We start from the raw sequence: 25558 nt of genomic DNA on the forward strand, positions 1-25558 counted from the left end.
GAAAATATAGTAAATTTTTAAAATATTTATTGATATTTACAAATGCCAGAAACAATGCCTATTATTTGATATGTAATTTTAACATTTTCACAACTAATAAATTAAACAATAATGTTTGTCAAGCCTTATATTTAAGTAACAAACCTGTAATAAAAATTTTTTTTTGACTACATTTGTAGATTATTTGATATAACAAACCTTTTGAATATTTTTTTTGAACTGAAATTTTATAATTGAATTATTATTTTACTAAGATTTTGTAAAATATTGCTCAAATATGGCTCAAAACTTGGTTTTAGTTAATAATAAAAAGTTTTATTTTTAGAATATGATAAATTAAAATACTTATAATAACTTATTTATTAATATTTCAAATTAAAAATAGAAGAGTTTAATTATTTTAATAATTTTTAGATAAAATTTATTGTGCATAACAATTTTATTATTAAATTTAAATTAATGTAATAATATTCAAATACATGACATCTAAAGTATAGCAAACATTTTTTTTTGTTATTCAATATTTTCTTGAAATTTAATACTATTAATAATATTATACTATTAATAGTTTAATAATACTACATAAAGAAATAAGGTTTTTTAAAAATTAATTATTACTAAAAAAAATAAAACATTATTCAAACATTAATAAACTAATTAAAAATGGATCCAATTTATTATGAGGTTATTAAAAGACCAAATATTAAATATAAATTATATTTTGTGATTATATCACTTTTAACTGTAATTTTCGTAACTTGTTTCACATTGTTTTACTTGTTTACGTTAAACAAAAATGAGTAAGTTAATTTATTTTTAGAAAATATATAGATTTATATATGAATTTGCTATATATAATTGGTATTAACAATAATATACATTTTTTAATTTATAAAAACAATTGTTAAATAATATTTATATCTATTTATAGCACAATTATTGACTATAGACCACAACAAATACATTTAGCAATTGGAGGTCAGATTCTTATTGTTATTATATTTATAGTAATTGATAGACAGATAACATTTACAAAACACTTAATATTTGACTTATTTATTAAAAATATATTAATTTTATAGACAATATCCGTGAATTAGTGATCGCATGGAGTACCCGATCAGATCCCGACGAGTCTATTGTCAACTTTGGCTACGATTGTAACGATACTTATATGATAGCTTCTGGAGAGAGAAAACTGTTAGATAGTAACGGAGTTCATCAATACATACATTTTACTACATTAAAACATTTAAGGCCACAATCTAAATATTGTATGCTATTAATTGAACAGTAATTATTATAAATGTTTAGTTATGTAGATATAAGAAAAATTTTATTCAAATTTTAGGCTATAGTGTAGGCTCTCACAAGTCGTGGTCTAAACAATATGAGTTTATATCGTTTCCTGAAGATCAAAACTGGTCGCCAACTGTGGCACTGGTAGGAGATATGGGTTATGACAATGGTAGATCTATTAATAGTCTCAGTGTTAATACATTAAAAGGCAAATACGATGCCGTCATTCATATCGGTATAATTATATTTATATATTTATAATTAAAAATTAATATTTTTAGAAATAAAAACTTTGTTTTATTTGTTTGATAGGTGATATCGGATACAATTTATATGCCGTAATGATAAATATATAATTATTGATCTAGGTAAAAACATTAATTTAATATATTAATTACAGTTTAACGGTTTAATGGGAGACTCCTTTATGAATGCCGTCCAACCATTTGCAGGTAATATACTATATTTGCAATAAATTATATTTATTGCAAATAACATTGAATTTTATATATGTTTATAAAATAATTTGATCAATATTTTTAATGTTCAAAAATAAAGCGAGAGTTCCTTATATGGTGATACCCGGCAATCACGAGTATATATGTTACGATAACAGGTGTCCCAGGTTTGCTAGTTTTATATATAATCATATGGTTTAAATTTGATCCTCAAATCTGTTTTTTTTTGTGTTATATACTAGTGACTATGGGACCAGCTATGAGACCCGTTTCAAAATGCCACAATCCGATGACAATAGTCACTACACCTTTACATTGGGTCCAATCTTGTTTATAGGTATTTCCACTGAAGTCTATTTTCAATCAGAAATGAGTGATTTAGAGGCCTCGCAGAAACAGTTAAAATGGCTCACAAATGTCTTAAAAGAGGCCAACAAACCTGAAAATAGGGCCCGACATCCATGGATTGTACTCTACGGTCATCGGCCGCTATATTGTTCGGCTGAATCGGAATGTATTGATGGTATGACTCCTTTTATAAAGGTATGAATGAAAATTGAATTATTTTTTTGACAGTAAAGAGACAAACATTTTTGTTGCCATTTAAAGGACGGCAATGTTGTCGGCAGTCTCTTTGATATCGACGATCTTCTCTATGCATATGGTGTTGACTTAGCCTTTTGGGGTCATATGCACTACTATGAGCGCATGTATCCCACATATAATCAAACGGTTGGTCATAAAAGTTATTTATTATAATGATAATCAGTTTATACTCTGATATTATACTGTATTTAATTTAATAAAGGCTTACGTAAATTCAATGTATTCCAACGCTTTTGTCAATCCCAGAGCCACTGTCCATATTATATCGGGAACTGGTGTATGGCTACTATACAAGCACTTAGATTGATATTAAATTAAATTAAATATAATTAACTATAAATATAGGGAATGCATTCGGGAACCGAAACCTATAGTCCGATACCCGCTCTTTGGACAGCATTTCGGTCGTCAGCCTATGGCTACACTCGGTTTACGGTTTACAATGAAAGTCATCTTTATTTGGAACAGATCGATGTCGACAAGGTTTGTATACATTGTCATAGATATCAAATTATCACTAAAACTTGGATCAGTTATTCATTGATTTAACTATTTAATTGTGCAAATTGTAGAATGATTTAGTGATTGACTCCAATTGGATCGTACAACAGGAACATCAATCATTTATCATAAAAAACAAAAACTTAAAAACAAATTAATAATAATAAATATTTTTTGTTTTTTTTATTTGTAATCTTTTATTATACTTTTTAGTTATATCTAATCATTAAATTGTTATTATTATAATATAATAAATTTTATTAAATGCTTATATAATTAAATTTACATTTTATACTTTATAATAATACTGTATATTTGTTCATACAGTACATACAGAATATGACTTTCATAAGAGTAAAATTGTTTAAAATATTGTACTTTTGATTCAATAAATTTTAATAACATATTTTTAAAAATCTAAAACTATTATTTATTGTCATAATTGCTAAAATATCACATAATTATAAAAAACAATAGTCACTAATAACGACTAATTTATAAAGGATTGTATCTTCTCTTGTATGGCATATCCAGACTTAGTCCACAACAACAACACTGTGACCACAATTGCTGTCGTTTATAAAGTCTTTAAATTAAAAAGAAACAAAAAAAACAATTTGTTTAAAACCGATCCGATTATATTGAGAATTAAAAAAAACTAAAATTGTGATTAAATATAAGTTGCAAATAGTAGATTAAATATAAAATAGTAATTTTCTAATCTAATATTTAAAAAAATTTATGAAATCACATGAATGTTGTTAATACAATGGCCAACAAAATCAAGCAAATTGTTGACATTGTATAGAAAGGGGCGCCCATAGAGCCACTGCTAACGGTTACGGTATCGTAATTACAGGGGAGTTCACATTCCTGTTGCCAATTAATAGGTATAAACGGATCAACCGATTTGATGAAATTAATTAAATTGCAATCACTATTTGCATTACATTTTGTTAAATTCAATTCAACAGACACAGGATTCATATCATTGAATTTAATATCATTAAAGTATAATAGTTTAACAACAAAATCTTTGCCAATTTGATGCAATTCCCAGACTAGAGAAGCGCCGTATTTGGGTGGCGTGTGGTTGACATGTGGCGAGTCATAAACACCCAGTGCTTGCATGAATACCACTTGCATGACATCATGTGTCTCATAAATATACAGTTTTTTTAGTTTGTCGTTTACAGTTCCGTTGACGACTTGATCCGCTCTATTCAACATATTTTTAGTAATTTCTTTTAGCAGAAGACCGGCTCTTAATCTCTGGATCTGCGGGTCTTTCCAATCAAAATAAAAGGCGTGAATCTCCAGATCCCGTAATTTCGTGAGTGTCTGATTGTCGGCCCAATCGGGTAATTCTAATCCGTTTTCTGTTTCCACTCTTAAAGTGGTCGACAAAAACTCAAGTGGTCTCAGTGTTGACGGCTTTGCACTCAAATATTTATCACCAGTTTTGGTCTCCAATGTCTTTATAAACTCTTTATTATTATTAACATAATTTACTACTTCTTTAGTTTGCATAAAATTAGTCCACAATCTGTCAGCCTTTGGACATACGGCTGATGTACTCAACAACCCGTCAGCGCCTGTATAGACAGCAATTGGCTGCCAATTCTTGGCCACTTCGCTATTGTTTTTCCAGATCCAGAAGTCTTTGGGTTGATAAAGACCGGTCATAAAGCACTGGGCGCTCTCCAGACACCTACTCGATGGGGAACTAGCAATGTATACATCTCTTGGCGAATGACTGTCATTCAAGTAACCGTTATATCTGTTTCTCAGAGCCCGTCCAAAATCAAACATACGTTGTTTGCCGTTTCGGGTCAGTTCGCCGATACCGTCCGGCCATATGGAGGGGTTCTTATAGGGGTCGTTGGGGTAGAAATTGGTGGGCGTTCTGTCTCCATGTCGTTGAACTATTTGAACCAACTTTAATGTGTCGGACACACAGTCTATAGTATAACTGTTAACTAATATAATTAATACTAAAACTTTTATATTATAAAAATATTTCATATTAATTAATATTTTTTTATAATAATTAAAATTCAATATAAACTATAGAGTATTGTATAATATCTATAAAAATTATATAAAGCATTTTGTAGGCATTTTTTTGCAAACTTTTCTATCGGTTGTTCAAAGTTCATAGATTATAACATTTTCAAACAGTAGTAGTTTTATAAATTGTTGTTCAAATTTATATAAAATATAATATATAATAAAGATTGTATATAAAAAAGTAAAGGCATTTGTTTAAATAAAATTTTATATTACTTTATATAACTATTAAATTGAGCAATTTGATACAATAAAAAAAAGTTTCCATTGATACTTTAATTATTATCAATATTATTATTATTATTATATGATTTTATGTATGTTTTTTTTGCACAATAATTGTAAGTCAAAAACAGACAATTTTATCCGCAAATAAATGATTGTAAATATTTTTAAGCGCTTTCTATGAAATTCATAAATATATGAAAACTACTGTATAATAATATACTTAAATACAGTATTTAGAGAGAAAAAACAAAATTATTAGTTATCTGTATTTAAGTCCATTAACTAAAAACATAAATTTATTATTATAACAACAAAATTGATTAAACTATTCAATGTGATCATCATTTTTATACTCAATAAGAGCATCGGTAGATGAATCGCACGGCTGGTTCTCATTGTCGTCCTCTTCAAACATATTAGTTATACGATCGGCATATAAGACAACCATCAGATGACAGACAACGCCGACAAACATAAACCCAAATGATGTGTAATGCAAATGATTGGTCAACTTTTCGATGTCATAGAGCCAACAGTTCCCGGTTTTACCGCACGTGTGTTTCCATATCTTGCAGGCGCTGTCTGTTATGGCACCAAAAACTATAGGATACGGAATAAATGCTTTGAACGGCAAAAAACCCGATTATTAATATTATTTAGACCATAAAACTCAATTATATTACCGAAAATAGCCACAAAAGCACCGCTAAGTCCAATAGCAAAGTTTTTGTCTTCAGGATCCACACATCTGATGGGTTTTTGTTTGTTTTGAATTCATTATTAATTAATACAACAAAAATTAATAGTTATTTTTTAAAATTAATCACAAAAAATAAACCCTAACCTTAATGCTAGTAATGTATCGCTAGTTTTTGCGGTCGAAGCTATAATACCGACGATAGCAAACACTGTGACATATGATGTAAATTGATTGCAATCAGTTGGACAGTAACCATCGCTTACTTGTCCGTAACCAAACTGATCACATTTGCAATTAGCAAATGTCTAGTTTAAAAATTGAGAAACAATTAATTAACTTTTTTTTTAAAAAAAACAATAATATTAATAATAAATTAATTTATAATTTACTTTTTTGTTGGATTTATCGGATGGCAATTGTTCAGTACAGCCGGCAAAACAGGGACTAAAATAATTGTATTTACCATTTGATGAACAAACCGGTTGAAAGGATTTGGTAGTACAATGACAGTTAGTGTTACAGGTGCTGGTCATGTGGTAACTGTCCAAATATTTTAACAAACAATAAAATAATTTACTTTACTTTAAATAAAATATTACTTATCATCGATGAGCTGTGTTTGTGGGAATATAAGTGGTGGACACTGTAAGGTACGGCAGTATAGCACTGATATGGCTATCACTGCCTGTGCTATGAATAAATAGAGTGCTATAGTTCGGGCTCGAGGCCTGAATCTCGATATAATGATACCGGAGCTGATCATCCCAATGACCATTGTTGGTATAACTATAACACCTGTCCAAAAGTTGGCGTCCGATGCAGACTTACGGAACTGGGATTCAATGTATTTTGGCTTAAATATGTAATAACCTAAATAACCAAACAGTTTGAATATGATGGCCAACACGTGAAATACATATATTGGGTTTGTTAGTAAGCGCTGGAAAAAAACATATTTTTATACTTTTAATCAATAATAATAATAAATACTTTTTTAGAAATTTAAAATACATTATTAAAACATATAGTTATTATCTATTTTTAAATATAAATGTATACAATATAAAAAATATTAAATAATATTGCTCATCAGTATAATATGCAGTAATTTATAAAATGCTAAAATATTTATTTAAAAGTATTACCTTAAGTTTCAGACAAATATCAGTTACTGTACTAATTGTTTCAAAACTTTTTAGCTGTTTTGGATCCTTGGGTTTGTTGCCCTTATCGGACATCTGTGTCGGAAAAAGGGTTAATGGTATTGAAAAAATAACCAAAAATATGCCAATTATAATGAAACCCATCCACCAGCACCCTATCCATCGGGGATCATTCATAGGTATGTCCACTTTAACTAATGTTTTAGAGAAAGTGAACAAAAATGTTACTAAAAATTAGTACGAATTTTCATTGATTTTTATTGATTGATCAATACTATCGGGATTTTCATTTTGTTCGAGAAAGTGAGCCGAAAGTAGTAAACCCACGGCTGGACCTAACAGTCTGACTGCGGAACAGGCACTCAGAAAAATTGGTGAATTTATTTTACTGGTATTGTCATCGATATAGGGTATGCCAATCGCGTAGTAAGCAATACATCCGATGCCTTTAAAACAAGAAAATAAATTAAAAAAGTGGTTAAACTGTAAATTTTAACATTAGATATAAATTTTTTTCTTTAAATTAACCGAACCGTTGAGAAAACTGGCCATCAAAAAGATGACGACTGCCGACCAAACGGTATTTGAATGGCAGTCGTCGTCCAGTTGATATGTCTGGCATAACTCGTATGTGGAAAAGTTGGACAGTTGTCTAATATTTGATATCAATTGATGTTCAACTGATCCATATATGAAATAAGGAGCGGCAAACAAAAAACAACTGACCCCTGCAATCATTTGGCCGATGGCCATAATGCGCGGTCTGTTATATTTGTTGCCGAGATAGCCTACTAGCGGACTGAGGATTATTTGACTTAAATGGTCGGCAATTAATATAAAACCGGAAACTTTGCTGTCAAATGAGTATCTCTTTTCCAATGTACTCAACGATCCGATCATATATGTAAATATTGATCCCTGAATTATGGACACAATCGAAAAGTTGATCAAAAATATCTCAGGTGTGGCCAATCGTTTTAGACATTTACACCAAAAACTAGGTTTTCTCTCAAAATAGAGATCAAGTTCTTTGATATTGTTTTCATTTGTTATTAAATTAATTTTATCACTCATGAGATCCATATTTGTCTTTTCCATAATTATGGTAATTAATATGATATTATTATTATCATTATTAATATCAACATTATTACTTTATTTACAGTATTTAAATTAAAGTGAGATATATATTTATTTTAATTAATTTTTTTCTAATTAAATATTAATTTTATATTAATTATGAAATTTGATATATTGCAAAATCAAACATTGCTATATTTTGCTAACAATACTATTTATTAATACTGTATATACAGTACCATTATATTAAATATTCAACCATTCAACCAAAAATTATGAAAAATTAAGATGAATAGATTTTTAAAATAAGACATTTATTATTTGTGCATTTTAATATACACTTTAAATAATTTGTAATTAATATTTTATTGAAATTTTTATATTGTATTCAATACAGATGAACCCGTAGTGACCATTATTTATTAATTAAAATATTTAACTTAAAATAATTTTTTAGAATAAAATTTAAATGTTTAATTATATATTTTTTTAATACTAAAAAGTTTGCTAAATTATATGCAATTTTTTGATAAAATTATTTTTATTATCAACAGACTGTTTTTAAAATTGTTTATTTAAATGCTATTATTATTTTTATCAAAATGTACTTAAAGTAAAACATTAAACAAAATAAACTATAATTTTCTTCAAATCACATTTAGTAAAATGCACTCAAATAATAAGTTATTTGTAATTATTAGAAAAACTGTACTTAAAAGGAAAATATTATACTATCATTAAAATACTAAATATTAATAGTTTTAATTGAAAAATCAATTAAACTAATAGTGAATAACAAGTACAGTAAACTGTATAAACAAGATAAACAAAATTTATAATCAAACACATATACAGTATACATGAATCCAATTTAATTGATAGTAATTATTTAAAAATCAAATAATACATTATAATAATTTTCATTAAACTTTATCTTATTTTATTGAAAAAAATCTATTTTGCATTTGGTTCATAAAATGCACTCAATAGTTCAAGTACATTTTTAAATATATATTTTAGTATATAAGCCAGGACAATTTTATATTTTATACAATTTATTGCATTTATGTAAAATTTTTATATTTAATTACAATGGATAGTCTGGATATAATATCGTGGTTCACATCATGGACCACATTAACAACTGTTATATTATTGCCATTATTATATTGGTATATCAATATTAAAATATTTAATTTTGTATAATTTAATAAATTTTATTTAATTAATAGGTATTTATTAAAGCCATATAATTATTGGTCCAAACGTGGTATACGAGGCCCGAAACCAGTGCCTATTGTGGGCAATGATTTGCAAACATTTATAAGTCCAATGCCTTTGGTAGAGTTGGAGTGGTTTAAAAAATACGGAAAAATTTATGGGTATTTTTATATTTATTTTGTATTATAATTTTAAATATATTATACTATATTTTTATTTGATTATATTAATTATTCAAAATATATTAAATCTTTTTTTTTCAATACACTTATAGTGTATATCGTAGAGATAAGCCAGTGCTGACAATCGCCAAACCGGAACTCATTAAAACCATATTAGTTAAAGACTTTCATCTGTTTCCCGATCGAAAAACCCGACGAATCAATCACGAGGTATTGTCGAAGAACTTATTCTTCTCGGAAGGAGAAGACTGGAAAAGATATCGATCCATAACTAGTCCGACGTTCACATCGGGAAAAATGAAGAAAATGTATCCAATGATTAGGGAATGTCTTAAAGAATATTTGAAAACATTGGATGATTTGGCCATAAATAAGAGTGATATTAATCTAAAGGACATGAACGGCAACTTCACGATGGATGTGATCGCCACCTGTGCTTTTGCCACCAAAACCAATGCACACAAAGAACCAAATAATGCGTTTGTGATAAACGCAAGAAAGATATTTGATTTCAGTTTTGTGCGAGTGTTGGGACTGTTAGTACTTCCCAAACAAATACTTGAGTTAATTGACTTAAAATCCGCAAGTGATGAGAGCAGTAACCAGTTTTTCATACAATTGACAAAACATGTGGTCAAACAAAGAAAAGATGAACCAAATAGTCACCAAAAATATAATGATTTTATTCAACTGCTTGTCGACGCTCACAACAATACTGGTCAACAACTTCCAGATGAAAATGATGTCAATGAAGCACATCATGTCAATGACGGTAAGATCTTAGTAATAGATTTTATATTTAAAATTAAATTTAATTAATAATTTTTTTCTCATTATTTAGGTGAAGAAGAAAGAGAAGTGGAGAGAAAAGTGTTGTCGGGAAGTGTAGTGAATAAACATTTAACAGAATTGGAAATCATGGCTCAGGGATGGATATTCTTCGTCGCCGGATATGAGACAACGGCTACTACTCTAACATTTTGTTCGTATGAATTGGCACTCAATCCTAAAGTTCAGGACAGACTCTATGAAGAGATAGAGACTGCCGTTGATGCCAATGGAGAGATCAGTTATGACAAACTGTCGAAATTGCCGTTTTTGGATTCAGTACTTTCGGAAACGTTGCGCTTATATCCACCAGTGCTGAGACTCGACAGAAGAGTTGTAACCGATTATAAGTTGGGCGACACTGGTATTCAATTGTTTGCGGGACAGGAGGTCGAGATACCGGTGTATGCCATACATCATTCCGATGAATTCTACCCGAATGCCCATCAATTTGACCCCGATAGATTTATGCCTGAAAACAGACATAAAATAATACCATACACTTACCTACCCTTTGGTGCCGGTCCTCGTAATTGTATTGGTATGAGATTTGCTTTAATGGAGGCTAAGTTAGGACTGGCACATATTATTAGGCGATTCAGATTTTTTAAGTCACCGCAAACGGCTGTTCCGCTTGAGTTCAAACCTGTTACCCGATTGTGTGCCGCAAAACAAGTGGTAGTCGGCATTGAAATGAGAAACATTTCCTAAATAGTTATCATTAATCTATTTTATATGTATTATAGTGACTATATTTTATAGAATTTTTAAAACAATACAATTACAGTACAATTTTTTAAATATTATTAAATTTATATAATATAATAATTATATTCATTATTCATGAATAACATCAAGTTTAACGTTATATTATGCAATATAAATAATCATAAATATTTATAATTTCATAATAATTATAAATTAATTATAACTTTAATCTGACTTTTAATGTATTTTATTTTTATTTTATTTTCAGTTACATTAAAATTATATCTATTAAATATAAATTGATTATTAAATTAAAAGTGACCAATAATAAGAGTATAGATAAAATTATTGTAAATAACATTAGAATTAATCATAATTCACAATTCAATTTTATTGATATATTTGACCAGATAGTTTCAGTCAACTTTTTAAAATATATTAAAAATTGCTATTAATTAAAATCATCTAGCTAAATCTACAATTAATTAAAAAAAATAATTAATTGCAATGTTATTTATTATAATATTATCTATAACTTTTTCATTGATCACTTTTAATTTCACTGTTTGGTTGATCAGATAATTGTAATTAATAGCATCAACGCTATCGTTGTTTAAGACTCATTGATTTAAATTATAATTTCATAAATATTTGTAAAATTGACAAAAATTATTTATTTTTATAAAATTGTTATTTGATAAGCTGATAAAAACATTTTTATCATAAAATCAATTTACAGTATATGATATAATGTTAAATTAATATTTATGTGACATTAGCTAACATAAATGTATGTTTTTAAAATAAATAAAAAGTTATATATTTTTATTATAAATAAAATAAAAATAAAATTTATATTTTGATTAAATTTATTAGGAATTGTTACATATTTTTTTAGGAAAAACAAAAAAGTGCACAAATAATTCACAAAAAATATTTTGCAATATATTTTTGAAAAATTCGTAATTATTTTACAACAAGTTATATATGAGATAAAAATCATGTCATCAAAATTTTTAATGTTTATTATATCATTAAAACAATTTTAATTGAAATATTTTTATTAGTAAATTACTTAATACAAAAACAATCTATAAAAATAAGATATATACTTAAATTTTTATATTTATTTTAAGGACAAATAAATAATAAAAGCTAATAAAATGAAAGTTATATTAAGTAATAGAAATAAAATAATGTTTGTTTAAAGCTGTTATAGAGATAAATAGATGGATAGATAGATTGACTAATAAATAATTAATTAAGATATTTAATGAGTTAACAGCTAACTAACAAAACAAAAAAAAACAGTTAAAAACAACTACCAATTATTTTTTATGAATATATTGAATGTTAAGGTTATAAGAATTTTTACATTGATATACAATATCACCAAAAAATATGATTGACTTTATATATTGCTAACAATGAATAAACAATAGAATTAATATAATAGTATTGTTAAAATATTTTTTGATATTTAAAAAATTTATATTATTATTATACAATACCAATAGTAATATTCAATTGAATTCCCAATTATGGTTAGATTTTGCATGTGAGTTAATGAGTGAGTGAGTGAGTGAGTGAGTGAGTGAGTGAGTGAGTGAGTGAGTGAGTGAGTGAGAGAGAGAGAGAGAGAGAGAGAGAGAGAGAGAGAGAGAGATTATGTTGAAAATGAGTATATTTTTATATTTTAAATATTGTTTGCCAAACACATACATAACATTATTGTCTTTTTATGATTTCATAAATTATACAACATTTGTATGCCATTAATGCCAGAAAAGCGTGCATTAGTTGCAAAACAAGTAATGTTAGTTTTATATCATAATATATAATAATAATAAAATTGTTTAAAGCATCTCATATTATTATATTAAAGGCATTTGAAAATTATTTTATCCAATTGTGAGCTATACTATACTGTAAACTAGTGTTGTTTTGTGTGTTATTAATTATCTCATATGCCTTTCCTTTAGAGTCCATAATTTGCTGAATGAAAATAGCTTTTTTATATATAAATCTCATACATATATATATAGATAAGCTTACAGTGCACTCCCTGTCCGCTATATTGCATACATAAAACTCAGTCTCTATCCTAACATCTCGTTAGTGACTTTACAACGAGTGAAGCGACAACTAATTGAGCATTCATTTAGTTGGTCTAAAATAAGCTCATCTTTATATACATATATATATATATACTCTTAAAGATTGTGTCATTAAGTCAATGAAATCCAACGACAAAAACGGGCCATAAATACAAAAGTTATTTATTTTTATTTATTTTTTCGCTTTAAGTTTTTTTTCGCTGTAAAAACAACAAACATTGCATGTATTAGATGTGATAGACTTCTACCATAACAGAGACTGATCAGTGAATTTAAGTTTTAAAAAAAGTCAGTCAAACTTTTTGTTATTTTTAAAAAATATTTCACTCATAAAAACTTACAGCTATTTTGTCTGAGTGTAAGTGTTTGTGTGTTGTGTTAAAAAGCATTTTTCGTATAATCAGTTGATTGAGTTTTAAGTATTTTTAAAAAACCAAATCAAAAAAAATATTTGGGATAAAAAAACAAACAAAAAAAGCATCACTTATTTTAACTAAGATTTTTGTGACTCAATAGAGAGTAAATACGAGTGCTTTTTAAATAAATAAATTATATTAATCGTACAGAAAAAGACAAAATTTTTTATTAATAAGTTTTTCTGAATTGTTTTTTTTTATTTCTTCATTACAGAAGAAGAAGAAGTAAAAAATGGCGAACGCCTTCTCAATCGTCAGAATAGTTTTAATGGTTTTCCTCATCATTGTGTTGGTACTGATGATCGTCTACTTTGTACAGGCATTGATGGCCATCAATAAAAACCAATACAATCGTAAAGACAACATCAATACGGCTATCACTACGGCCCTGATATCGGCCAACGCCATACTGGGACTGATGGGCGCCTATAAGGAGCACTTCCTGTTCACCCTTATCTTTGCCATCGCACAGACTGTGCTCATCATATTGGGCTTTGTATTGCACACCGAGACCTGGTTTGCCATACCGTGGATCGGTTCAGCCATACTGGCCTATGTGTTCGCCTTTCTCATTAAACAGGGACATACCTCATAAGTAATTTGATATACACTTACATATATTAATAGAAACACTTTATTAATCATATTTTTCAGTTTATATAATCAATTATTAATTACACTATTTATTATATAAACTTAGATATTTTTACTCATATATTAATATGTTATTATTATTAATATTTTATATAATTGATATTTAATATCCCATATACTAATATATATTACATAATTGTATTATAATTATTAATTCACTTATTTGTTATATAATTATTTGGTGTACCAAATAAAGTATTTACTAAATTAATAAGTTTTATATTAAGCCAGTAAATTTAATATAATTTTATGTTAAAAAACAAAACATTTTTATTTTTATTTTATGTGTTTATATATTTTTTGTTTAATACATTAGCAACGAGTAATTATTTAAATGCCTTAAAATATGTGTTACCAACAAATTATTTCTTTATTTTACACATTTCTATGGATATTAAAATTTTTGTTTTCATTATTATAATTATCTAAAATAAATTAAAATACATCACGATAGTTATATTAAAAAATATTAATTTAAACAATGTTTCATATATTCTCATTAATACCAATATAAACAAATTTAATAATAGTTTGACATTTTAATCAAATAATCTAAAAAAGCAATAAAATACACAAAAAATATTATATAAATAAACAATTTTTTTATTATATTTGAATAATACATGTATATTACTATCATTTATTGATAGACTGTTTAAAATATAGTATTATATAAACAATTAAATATTAAATAATGTTCATAATCATATTTAATATTGTTTTAAAGCGCAAAATATTTAAGCATGCTAATTTAATTTTTCACACAAAATAGCGTAAATAATTAACAAAAAATATTTAAAAACAAATATTAAACAATTATAGCATATTTTAAACTATAATATACTATACAATTGTGTTAAACTGAATTTAATTTAATCCATAATTCACCAAAATATGCAATTATAATAATAAAAAGCATATGATATGTTAGAGAGAGAGAGAGAGAGAGAGAGAGAGAGAGAGAGAGAGAGAGAGAAATTGTTTTATAATTTTATATTTCATATATGAAACACCCAAACAATATATCAAAAAATTTTCCAATGAGTTCACCAAATTTGGAAATTGAAAATTTTGTTGAAGAGATCAACAATTTTAAAGGACTTTATTCAGCTATTTGTTTGTGAGAGTAGATTATATGTGGGTTGTTATTATCGTTTAATACAACTATACAAATGAAAATTAAACAAATAATATTATATTTTTAATAAAAATTATTAGTTGTAAATTACTCACAAATTAATAAATAATTTATATATATATTATTAAAATATTGTGTATATATTTTGAGAATTTAATAGGATTATAAATAATATATGAAAATAAATATTTAAATCTTTGAATCATAAAATAAATTAGTATTTTTTTATATATTATACTTGAATATGTTTTAATAAATAGATTTTGAAAATATTATGATAATTGTAAATCTTAACACAATTGCTTATATATTATACAACACTATATTTATACAATGACTCAATATGCTATTTATATATTATATACTTAATACAAATAATGCAAAGCAACAATTTTTTACTCATTTAAATAGTAAGTCAAAAAAATTGTTACATCCATTATATATAATTTATATAGATAAATATAACATAGTATATACTGTACATACAGTATATATTAAAATAAAAACAACATTTATTATATTACTGTTTCAGTATAACTAATTGAGAGACACAAACAAGTTATTACACCCACAGAATTGTTTCGCTTTTATTATAGCATCCATTGATAAACATATGGATAACGTGGGGATAAAGAAGGAGAGACATAAAATGAGATTTTTTTTGTATGAAAAGCTATTTTAAAAGGTAAGGGATGAGAATTTTTAGGTGTGTTCCCCATAAATATATATTATTAACACTATTAAGAGTCAACATTAATTATATTGATATCATTGAGAAAATATATGCGACAAAACTGTTTATTTTTCATTACATTTTTTATATATAAAAAAAAGTTTAAGGCATTTGTTAAGTACTACTTAAGATATTTTACTTTTAAATTAAGGCAACATTTTTCTGAAATCAATTTATCTTTTATTCTATTTTCAAATATTAGTGATATATTTATCATCAATTAAATAAATATCTCAAATTCTTTGCCATAATTATTATTTTTCGGTGAAAATCATATACTGTGTATATAAATAAAATATTATTATATATATCTCTAAAAGTATAATAAAGTTTTCAAATTGTAAGACAAATAAAAATTATGTCAAAAACTTACACAAAAAGTGGTTTCGCGTGGTTTGTGTTGACTTTAATCCGTATACTTCAGTTAATAGCTTATGCCTTGCTATTGATAATCAGTGGTTACTATTTTGTGATAACCATCGATGCCATTGGCGATGACATCGATGTTCACCGGGAGACACACCTGACCCACGATAGGTACGGCCATCATATGTTCGGTATAACTAATTCAGACAATAAGGAAGACCACATCACATCACTGATCATTTGGGTGGTCATAACGATGATGGCCGCAATTTTCTCGACCGCCGGTATTATTGGTACCATTTGGATCAATCCATGTTTGGTAATAAACTCTAAGTTGTAGATAAAATATCTATTAAATATGTGTCATATTATTTGTTTGTCACTAATATATGTATTGAGATTATGATTTTTATCACAATTGATTAATAACAAAAAATATTAATATTTCAATAATTAGCTAATTTATAAGGTATATACAGTATTAAATATAATTAAATCTAACAAACTATGTAAAATACAACCAAATATGGATATTATATATTTATATAAAAGATTGTAGTTTAAAATATTTTTATTTTTGTTAGTTTAATATTATTTTAATATATTTATAATACAATCAAATTATATTTATATCATATTATTCACTGTATTCTTAAATACTCGTATTTGTTATTAATTTATATATAACAATAATTTTTCATAATTAATTGTTTATAATTATTATTTTAAAAAATTACTTTTAATTAGTATTTAGATACTAAATAACTTGAATTTGTATTTAATGTATTTATAGCAATATTTATATAAATATTATTTTCATTAATTTCTAAGATTTAAGAATAGATAACATTAATAATAAATTCTAATTTATAATATGAATATGAAAAATAACTATAAAATTAATAGACTATTAGCTATCAATTAATACACTTATATTAATATAATCTATTTAATACATTTTTTATGTATTTATGTAAAAATAATCAAATATTAATATAAACAACTAATCAATTGAGTTGTATTTTACAACTCAGACACTATTTCTAACAAATACATAAAAAAGTGAACGAATTAAATAAAATTATCTATTATTGATTAAATAGTAAATTAATTGTATCTCTAATTTAGTTAATAACATTCACCGCTAGTTTTGTTGATTTTCTATGACATAAATAATTAATATTTTTTAATAAAAATTTTCAAAAATAAAATTATTTATCTCACAATATCATTACTAATATAATAATAAATATAATTATCTAATAAAATAGTAATCATTAAGTACCAAATAATTTTATAATAGTATTCATGTGTAATATCATTAATTAAATATTTAATTAAAATATAAATTAATTTATAGGTATTATTCAGTGCAATAATGATCTTATTGTTTGCCGTATCCGGTATTGTATTGCCGGACATTGGCCTCACTCTACCGGAAATCACTTCAAACTATTCTCTGCTTGTGTTAGAAGTCATTGCCGTTGTATTGTCCGTAATGTTTGTCATTATATTGAATCGATGGGGTCTTCAAAAAAGGACTGTTCCTCACAAAGAAGTCACTTTCGCTTAATTTTTAGTTTAATTTAAATATATATTTTTTTCATTGTATATTAGTTACTATTTACACAATTTTAACATTAGATTTAAAAACATTATACAATAATATAAATTGAAATCAACTTTTTTTACGCTTTAACTTTTTAGATAAATTTGTAAATAAAAAACAAATATTTAAGCTAAAAAACACTGCAATTCTAATCTAATATTTTAAAACATATCTTAATTTTAATCAATATTTTTTTATTAAACTTAAATTTAAAAAATATATCATGAGAGCGCAAATTAAATTTTAAAATTTATTAATTTAATCAAAAAAATATTTTAATAAATAAATTTTGTATATGTGTTTACTACTATTATTAATAATAGTGATCAATATTAATCATGTTTGAAATAACCTTATATAATAAAATCAAATTATTTACTTAATATGGCACTCAAATAGTTGTAGATTAACATCAGAGTGCAGGTGATTCAAACATCTATAATATTAATATAATAATATAATTATAATCTTAAAATTGTAAAACAAGTTTAAACTAAAAGTTGATATACAGTATAATATACTGTATTATAAATATGTTTACTGTATATATTTTTTAATTAGTGTATTAATTTAGCATTGAAAAATCGGTCAATAGTAATATACAAATCTCTTATTATTTAATTTTATAGTTAGCTATAAATTAAATATTTAAACAAAAGCCGAGTTATTATTGATTTCACAGAACAGGTGTAGAAACAAATGTGAAGAAGAGTTACACAATTTAAAAAAAAGTAATTTTTAGTTTTTAGACTATATTTTAAGGTTAGTCATGATTTGGTGAAAAACCTAAAATTTGAATAAAACACACACACATAGCAAACAATGTATAAAAATTAAAAATTATTGTTAATATTCTTAATTAGTTTTTTCTTGTATACAATAATAATATTAATTGTATTAACTTAAATATGATTAATTTGAAGGACGCATTAAACAAATAGCTATAATTTACGATACATTATATGATAGTAAACTAAAAACAAATATTTTTTTTAGTTTTTTTGCCGCTAAATAACTCAAGGATTGCTTAATAAACAAAAACATATAAACTTTGATAGCATACTAAAAAAACACTATGAATTTTATAGAAACTTTCAAATTAATTATTCAATAAAATAGAAAATTTTTTTTTGATAAAACATTAGTGAAAAACATTTGCAAACATATGCGAGAAAAACTATTAGCGTTTGAATCTTAGTGATGATCATTGCAGACGAGTTGATCAACTACTGCCACCACAATCCACACTATAATTACCATCAAAGATGAGATATTATTACAGTAATACTGTATTTCGTGCCATCAAATGGCTGTTTATAATCGTCCAAATGGTTATACTATTGGTTTCGATAATATTGTTTTTTGGATCACTTATCCTCTTCTATATTGTCAGTTATGACACAGAATCAACTCATCATCAGAAAAGAGAGTCACAACGGGTTCTCCTATTTTTCTGTTCACTGGCCAACTTGGGTACCATACTATCATCAATTGGCATCTATGGTTCATTGGTTAGCGACAAATACATCATCAGTGCCTATGGGATCATTGTCATCGTAATCATGTTTGCCGTTATTGTATTTGTTGGCAATGTCTACGAGATATGTGCTCTTTGGACACTATTTGTCTTCACTTCCATCTACGCCTACTTCATATCAAAATACGAACACATTGTTTATGATGTCCGCACCGGTAATGTATAAGAAATTTGTAAATAATTTAATTCTTGTAAAAAAAGTTATCAATATTTTGTTGTTGATGTCATATCTTATAAGTAATTTATTATTGCTGTAAATAAACTTTTAATTATAATTGTATTTCAATTGTATAATATTAATCAAATATATTTTTAAAAATAGTAATTTTTATTTTTACAAGTTTAACATTTTTTTGTGTGATGTAAATAAAATTTATTTTAATATTAATATATCATTTGTGCAGTGAATATAGACTAGATTTACTAAATAGCAAAAAAAATAAATAATTATTATTGTAATTATACAGTAAATTAATAGTAAATTTTTGTACTTATATTATATATTGTTAAATGAAACTCTTTTAATTTTCAAAATGAAAGATCGGATCTGATTGGGTGACAATTGATAGTTGAATTGCTGGGGATTATCCAAATCATTGTCGTTAGTGCTGTTATTACTTGACAGACATATATCACCACAACTCCAACGATATCGATGTTGTCTAATATATTCAACGGATTGAGTGCCAGTTAGTCCTGTTTCGGTGACATCTATTAACTCAATGCCCACAAAGAGATTGTTAAGTGTCACCGAAACTGATTTCTCGATTGTCTCGTTTGTTCCAAAGATGTTCTCTAGTCGTATGAACAGCAAGTCTTCATCCAACTGTTCCAATGTCAGCAAATGAATGGACGGACCAATATTAGGATTGACAACCAGTTTGTTATTATTTTCAGTTGTCTTAGACAGCAAACTATCGTTGAGATCCACAAACAGTAGTAACGGTTGCCAAAAGATAGTTTTGCTGATAATCTTCAATTCCCTCATATTATCTTCAATACGACTTATCAATAACTTGTGCTTTCCTTTAACTACCAGTCCGTTGTTATCAACTCCCGGTTCATCCAATTTCTCTTCCATACCATATCCATCATCGTTGTGTAACCGTCGATGAATCATTAATTCAACGGATCCATCTTTAAGACTAGAGCCTCCTTGTGTACGATCGGGCAAAACAGTCATCTGTAGGTCACTTAACTGATCCTTAATTGATATCCAAGCCGTCACTGGATAGTAATTACTGGCCACCAGTTCTGTGGTCTCAAGATTCCAGGTTTCCCTATAATTTCGTTTTCGTTTCAATGTTTGCCTACCATTAGAGTCAGTATAGAAAACACCTTCTGTTTTGAAACCGGTATCAAATCTAGAGATAATCTCATAATCTTTATCGCGAGGAAGTGGTCCAACAATCCATTCAAACTCAATATCACTCATATTTTTATAGACTCTTATGATTTGTTTAAGCCATGGAGTAAACTCTTGTAATACCTCTTCGCTTAACTTTCCTCTGCGAACAGTAATGTTTGCTTTCTCTGCTATAATCACAGGATCTGAACCATTGGTGTGCATAGAATAAGCACCCGAAGGTTTTCCCCGACCTCTAGTATAATATCCAAAGTTTTGTCGGACGGACACAAATGAGTCCTTATATTCAACTCCTGCCAAAAGTCCTGTTTTGACATCAATTGTTACATTCATTTCATCATTAGATATATGGATGTATTTTGCTGTCACTTCTTCATTCAATTTATCACTTTTCTGGTCAACAAATTGTTTCTGATTTGACTGATTTTCAACATTTTGTAAATAAAATCGGCTAAATGTCAGACCTTTTAAGACCGGATTAAACAATAGCTCGTATTTAGCATTAGTTTTACGTTCAGACAGTAATTGTATAAACTCTGGTAATAATGATATCTATAGAAGTTAGTAATATTGATAAAAAATTAAATCACATAACATAACATAAAACATTTTTTTTAATTACTAAAAATTTATAATAAAATAAAATGCTATCAAACCTGGTATTCAATTTCTTTGCCATTTTCGTCAACAATCTTATAATTATTATCAACTAATGGCAATTGTAGTGATCGCTGGATATCATGGGCTAACGGATTATAGATAGCGATTTCAATGCGGGAACTGTTTTCAGATTTGGCCAAAATCTTGCAATCACTGACATTCAATTGATGGCAAAAATGTGGCTTCAGATGTGTGCCAAACAACTTTTGATAGGCACCGGCTATGAGCTCATCACTGTATGCCAATCCCCGGGACAACATCCGCACATAATCATCACTAACAAACTGTTTACTCGTACCGCTGATGGCGTCGTGATGTAAACCAATGCCTACCGATTCCTCCAGAGGTTTGATTAGTTGTTTAGACTTTTCCGAGTAGATGCCGGTCAGGGCTATCAATTGTTTGGCGCTTTGCAATACACTATAGGCATAATTCATAAGATACTTGAAAGCCGGTCGACTTGTAAAATATCCGCTCCAATAGTCGTTAAACCGGTCGGCGTACGGCATAAAGTCGTCAAACTTATAGTCTGTCCAATTGGTATGCGATTCATAAACTGCCCGAACATAACAATCAGGTGTTGAGTATAGAAGATGAATGTCTGAATGATTTTTATTCATGAAATCAATCAATTGATCCAAATTTTTAAAGCTAAACTCAGCGAAGTAATAGTTAAAATCACCGCCCATTGTGGCCATTAAATGATTGGTTCGGTAGCCTTTAGTTTCAACGGCCGCCCGCCGCTCGAGAAACGGTGCATTGCGTCGGTAATTATAGTTGAGACTCACGCCATCTGTCGGATAATAGCCGCTGGGAGTGATTCCCGAAAACAAATAGTTGTTGGTCTTTAAGTTGGGATCAGTTATCCAAATAAATTCCATACTCTTGTCGGTCATTCGTTTTTGTTTGTCCTAAAAAATTCAAGTTTTAACTAAAAAACTGAATCAAATTTTTGCGACCAAAGCACCTGATAATCGATTCTTCCGTTAAGAAGTGCATTGAAACCCATTTGCGACAAAATGGACGCATACTCTCGCGTGTGACCAAAAGGATCGATTTGCCAGCCGGTGGTCGGAACGTACTGCCGACCAAACGTCTGGTTAATAAACCGGTGACCGTAACTCATTTGGTCGATAATCATGGCGTAATGGGGCGACGCCTCGTCGTTCATAACCCAACCCCCACTCGTGAACTGTAACTTTCCGGTTGTCACCAATTGTCTGACCAACTCTTGTTGAGTCTCATTCAGGTCATTCCAGTAACGGTTAAAATAGCACATCTCGACAAACGTAAACTTTCGCTCTTTAGGCGCATCATTATAGGTTAGACTCTCGATGACTGTTTTGAAGATATCAAAAACACCTATAATTTTGAAACGAAAATTATAATTAAATATTATTTAGAAAAAAATAAGTTTTTATAAATTAAACTAAAATTATATAATTGTTTATTACTATCTTTATAATAGCCATCATATGTTTTGACCCAACCAGCATCTAAATGTGTATGACTTATGATATGAATGTTTAATTTGTCGGCTTTTGTTGGATTACAAAACTAAATTTATATATAAATAATTATTTATATTTATAATATTGTATACATATATATATACTAACAAATAGATTATTATATATATATATATTTCAATTACTTACTTCATTGTTGGATCTCTTATCTAAATGCAATGCATATCCAATTAATATGATATCCAAACAAATAATTAGATTAATAATTAACTTAATTGAGTGACTCATCCCTCTTCTGGTTTTTCAAACATTAAAATTTTTTGCCCAAACTTTTGTTGGATCAGATAATTATGAGTTTAAAAACAATTTTTACAATTACAAGTAAAATGTAATAATTATAATTTAAATGAGAGCACACAACTGCAATATCAATGATACAACAAATGTTTTTATTAACAAATTCATTCAATTAAATGTTATTATTAGTATTTTTACCAAAAAATAAAACATTGAAATTTTTTTCATATAACACCTGAATTTATTTTAAAAAACCTTTTATAGAAAGGCTAATAAAATAAATTTCGGAAAATATTTTACTTATTTGTTTATATAAATCTGATTATTGTGTGTTATTGTTATTTGTATAAAAAATCTAATATCAATGAACGAGATTTTATAATTTACGTAATTATAAAATTTAAATATTTAACTATTGACTTGTTTTTGTTAATTAGTCTAATACTGTATTTATTCAGCAATAAGTAATATTTTGATTGCTTTCCGATAGTGACATCGATATTGATTTTAAATATAATAAAAATATTAATGTTTTACAATTAACATATATGTATATTTATACCTGTATATTAATATTATTATAAATAATATTGTAAATTTTATATTTTTATAGAATTTATTATTATACTTACTAAATTATTTTCCATTATTTTTATTATATGACATTTCATGTTAAATAAATTTTCAAATAATCTATATATATTTCATTTATATTCAAATTACTATTATTAGCTAGATATATTACATTAGTATACTCATACATTGTTAAATAAATCAATAAAACTAATTTATAATGTTTATAAAATCAATATAAAAATAATTATATTATAATAACTTTTAATTTATATAATTATAAATATTTTATACTATTAAATAACATAAAATAATTTATTAGTAAAAACTTAAATATCAGTTTGTTATTTAATTTCCTATTATTATAATATATAGTTTCCTCTAAACTTTAATTTGTCAACTGATTTGTAACATTTTATTTATTTATATTTAAAAAATACAATAATTAAGTGACAATATCTATATTTGTAATTAATAAGGTATGGAAACATAGAAATCTTTTTCAATATCATAAAGTTATTAATTGATTAAATGACAGATAACAACAAATTTAATAAATATTATGTCTCTGTTTAAGCAAATAGAGTATTATTTTTGTTAAAGTTTAAATATAATAATTAAACAAAAAAAATTAGTAATGATTTTATAAAAATCACAAAATATTAATGTAAAGAAAATATTATTGAATAATATTAAAAATTTTTATTATGTTTTACAAATTATTAAACATAAGAGATAATCTATTAAAATCTATTAATTAGTTCACAATTTATTTAATGTTAAACTTTATTATTTATTTATTATGTCTATCAATAAAATTACAATTAAATAATTTAAGTGTTTTATAACTATAAAAATAGTTATCATTTTTTTTATAGCGCCTATGATTTCATAATCTAATAATAAGAAATAATGATTAAAAATTACATTAGTTTTATTGATTATTTTTATAAACAGTTAATAAATTTTATGTTTATAAAAAATATACAGTATAGATAATAAAATAAACCATAATTATCATTTATCATATTTGAGTAAAAAATTAAATAAATATCATATTTTAGATATTTATTAATTAATAAGTAGTAAATGTAATGTTGAATTAATTTTAAAAATTTAATAAATCGTTTCAAATAAGTTAAATTTAAAGATAAATGTAAAAATTATGTTTAATGTTAAACATCAAGTGTCGACACCATTAGCCCAGCAACCGATCGGTCCGTTTTCTCAGGCCATCAGATCAGATAATAGAGTATATATTTCGGGACAAATTGCATATAATGTAAAAACATCAAAACTTGTCTTAAACCCAATCGAGGCACAGGTCGACCAGATTTTTAATAATATTAAAGCTGTGGCCGAGGCCTCCGGTGCCACTCTCGACCATATCGTCAAAATCAATGTCTTTATCACTGATTTCAAGTACTTGTCGGCCATCAATAGTTCAATAGAAAAACACTTTCGCTATCCATATCCGTCCCGCACTACCGTCCAAGTGGCCAGTCTTCCGATGGCAGTTGATGTGGAAATTGAGGCTATTTTATCACTAACTCATAATGATATCTCTAAATTGTAAATG

The 25558-nt window shown here is 26.4% G+C and overlaps 8 protein-coding genes across 10 annotated transcripts; 5 read left to right on the top strand and 3 right to left on the bottom strand.

The window, feature by feature from the left end:
* Positions 1-646: 646 nt before the first annotated feature.
* LOC128964227 (acid phosphatase type 7-like) lies at positions 647-3034 on the top strand. Its single transcript, XM_054310791.1, has 12 exons — positions 647-800; positions 932-978; positions 1083-1274; positions 1352-1534; positions 1612-1637; positions 1700-1751; positions 1858-1924; positions 2000-2300; positions 2367-2489; positions 2566-2640; positions 2709-2846; positions 2936-3034. The coding sequence occupies exons 1-12, from the start codon at positions 664-666 to the stop codon at positions 3020-3022; spliced, it is 1428 nt and encodes a 475-aa protein (XP_054166766.1). The 5' UTR covers positions 647-663; the 3' UTR covers positions 3023-3034.
* A 325-nt stretch (positions 3035-3359) lies between these two features.
* LOC128964144 (lysosomal acid phosphatase-like) lies at positions 3360-5023 on the bottom strand. Its single transcript, XM_054310704.1, has 3 exons — positions 4998-5023; positions 3616-4836; positions 3360-3450 (listed from the first exon to the last, which is right to left on the bottom strand). Exons 1-3 carry the CDS (start codon positions 5021-5023, stop codon positions 3360-3362), a joined length of 1338 nt encoding a protein of 445 aa, XP_054166679.1.
* A 419-nt stretch (positions 5024-5442) lies between these two features.
* On the bottom strand, positions 5443-8122 carry LOC128964222 (solute carrier organic anion transporter family member 74D-like). Its single transcript, XM_054310784.1, has 8 exons — positions 7559-8122; positions 7301-7471; positions 7008-7219; positions 6462-6802; positions 6252-6402; positions 6007-6167; positions 5846-5910; positions 5443-5783 (listed from the first exon to the last, which is right to left on the bottom strand). Exons 1-8 carry the CDS (start codon positions 8106-8108, stop codon positions 5488-5490), a joined length of 1947 nt encoding a protein of 648 aa, XP_054166759.1. The 5' UTR covers positions 8109-8122; the 3' UTR covers positions 5443-5487.
* Positions 8123-9161: 1039 nt separating this feature from the next.
* Positions 9162-11138, top strand: LOC128964223 (cytochrome P450 3A14-like). Its single transcript, XM_054310785.1, has 4 exons — positions 9162-9277; positions 9338-9487; positions 9601-10280; positions 10350-11138. Exons 1-4 carry the CDS (start codon positions 9198-9200, stop codon positions 11045-11047), a joined length of 1608 nt encoding a protein of 535 aa, XP_054166760.1. The 5' UTR covers positions 9162-9197; the 3' UTR covers positions 11048-11138.
* Positions 11139-12956: 1818 nt separating this feature from the next.
* LOC128964240 (uncharacterized) lies at positions 12957-14276 on the top strand. 3 transcript variants are annotated; one of them, XM_054310806.1, is made up of 2 exons: positions 12957-13519; positions 13792-14276. In XM_054310806.1, exon 2 carries the CDS (start codon positions 13810-13812, stop codon positions 14170-14172), a length of 363 nt encoding a protein of 120 aa, XP_054166781.1. In that variant the 5' UTR covers positions 12957-13519; positions 13792-13809; the 3' UTR covers positions 14173-14276. The 3 variants fall into 3 exon arrangements, with proteins under 3 accessions (XP_054166781.1, XP_054166782.1, XP_054166783.1); XM_054310807.1 differs by having other exon boundaries at positions 12957-13318; XM_054310808.1 differs by lacking the exon at positions 12957-13519 and adding an exon at positions 13545-13680.
* Positions 14277-16404: 2128 nt separating this feature from the next.
* LOC128964145 (uncharacterized) lies at positions 16405-18041 on the top strand. Its single transcript, XM_054310705.1, has 2 exons — positions 16405-16787; positions 17829-18041. Exons 1-2 carry the CDS (start codon positions 16461-16463, stop codon positions 18039-18041), a joined length of 540 nt encoding a protein of 179 aa, XP_054166680.1. The 5' UTR covers positions 16405-16460.
* Positions 18042-20135: 2094 nt separating this feature from the next.
* LOC128964146 (lysosomal alpha-mannosidase-like) lies at positions 20136-23397 on the bottom strand. Its single transcript, XM_054310706.1, has 6 exons — positions 23299-23397; positions 23095-23197; positions 22608-23002; positions 21637-22551; positions 20233-21532; positions 20136-20191 (listed from the first exon to the last, which is right to left on the bottom strand). The coding sequence occupies exons 1-6, from the start codon at positions 23395-23397 to the stop codon at positions 20136-20138; spliced, it is 2868 nt and encodes a 955-aa protein (XP_054166681.1).
* Positions 23398-25081: 1684 nt separating this feature from the next.
* LOC128964239 (2-iminobutanoate/2-iminopropanoate deaminase-like) lies at positions 25082-25555 on the top strand. The gene has a single exon (XM_054310805.1). It carries the CDS (start codon positions 25145-25147, stop codon positions 25553-25555), a length of 411 nt encoding a protein of 136 aa, XP_054166780.1. The 5' UTR covers positions 25082-25144.
* Positions 25556-25558: the final 3 nt, after the last annotated feature.

This window comes from Oppia nitens, unplaced genomic scaffold (assembly GCF_028296485.1).
Source record: "Oppia nitens isolate AA-2021 unplaced genomic scaffold, nextdenovo-longstitch-racon4-pilon3 scaffold8_pilon_pilon_pilon, whole genome shotgun sequence".
Lineage (NCBI taxonomy): Eukaryota > Metazoa > Arthropoda > Arachnida > Sarcoptiformes > Oppiidae > Oppia > Oppia nitens.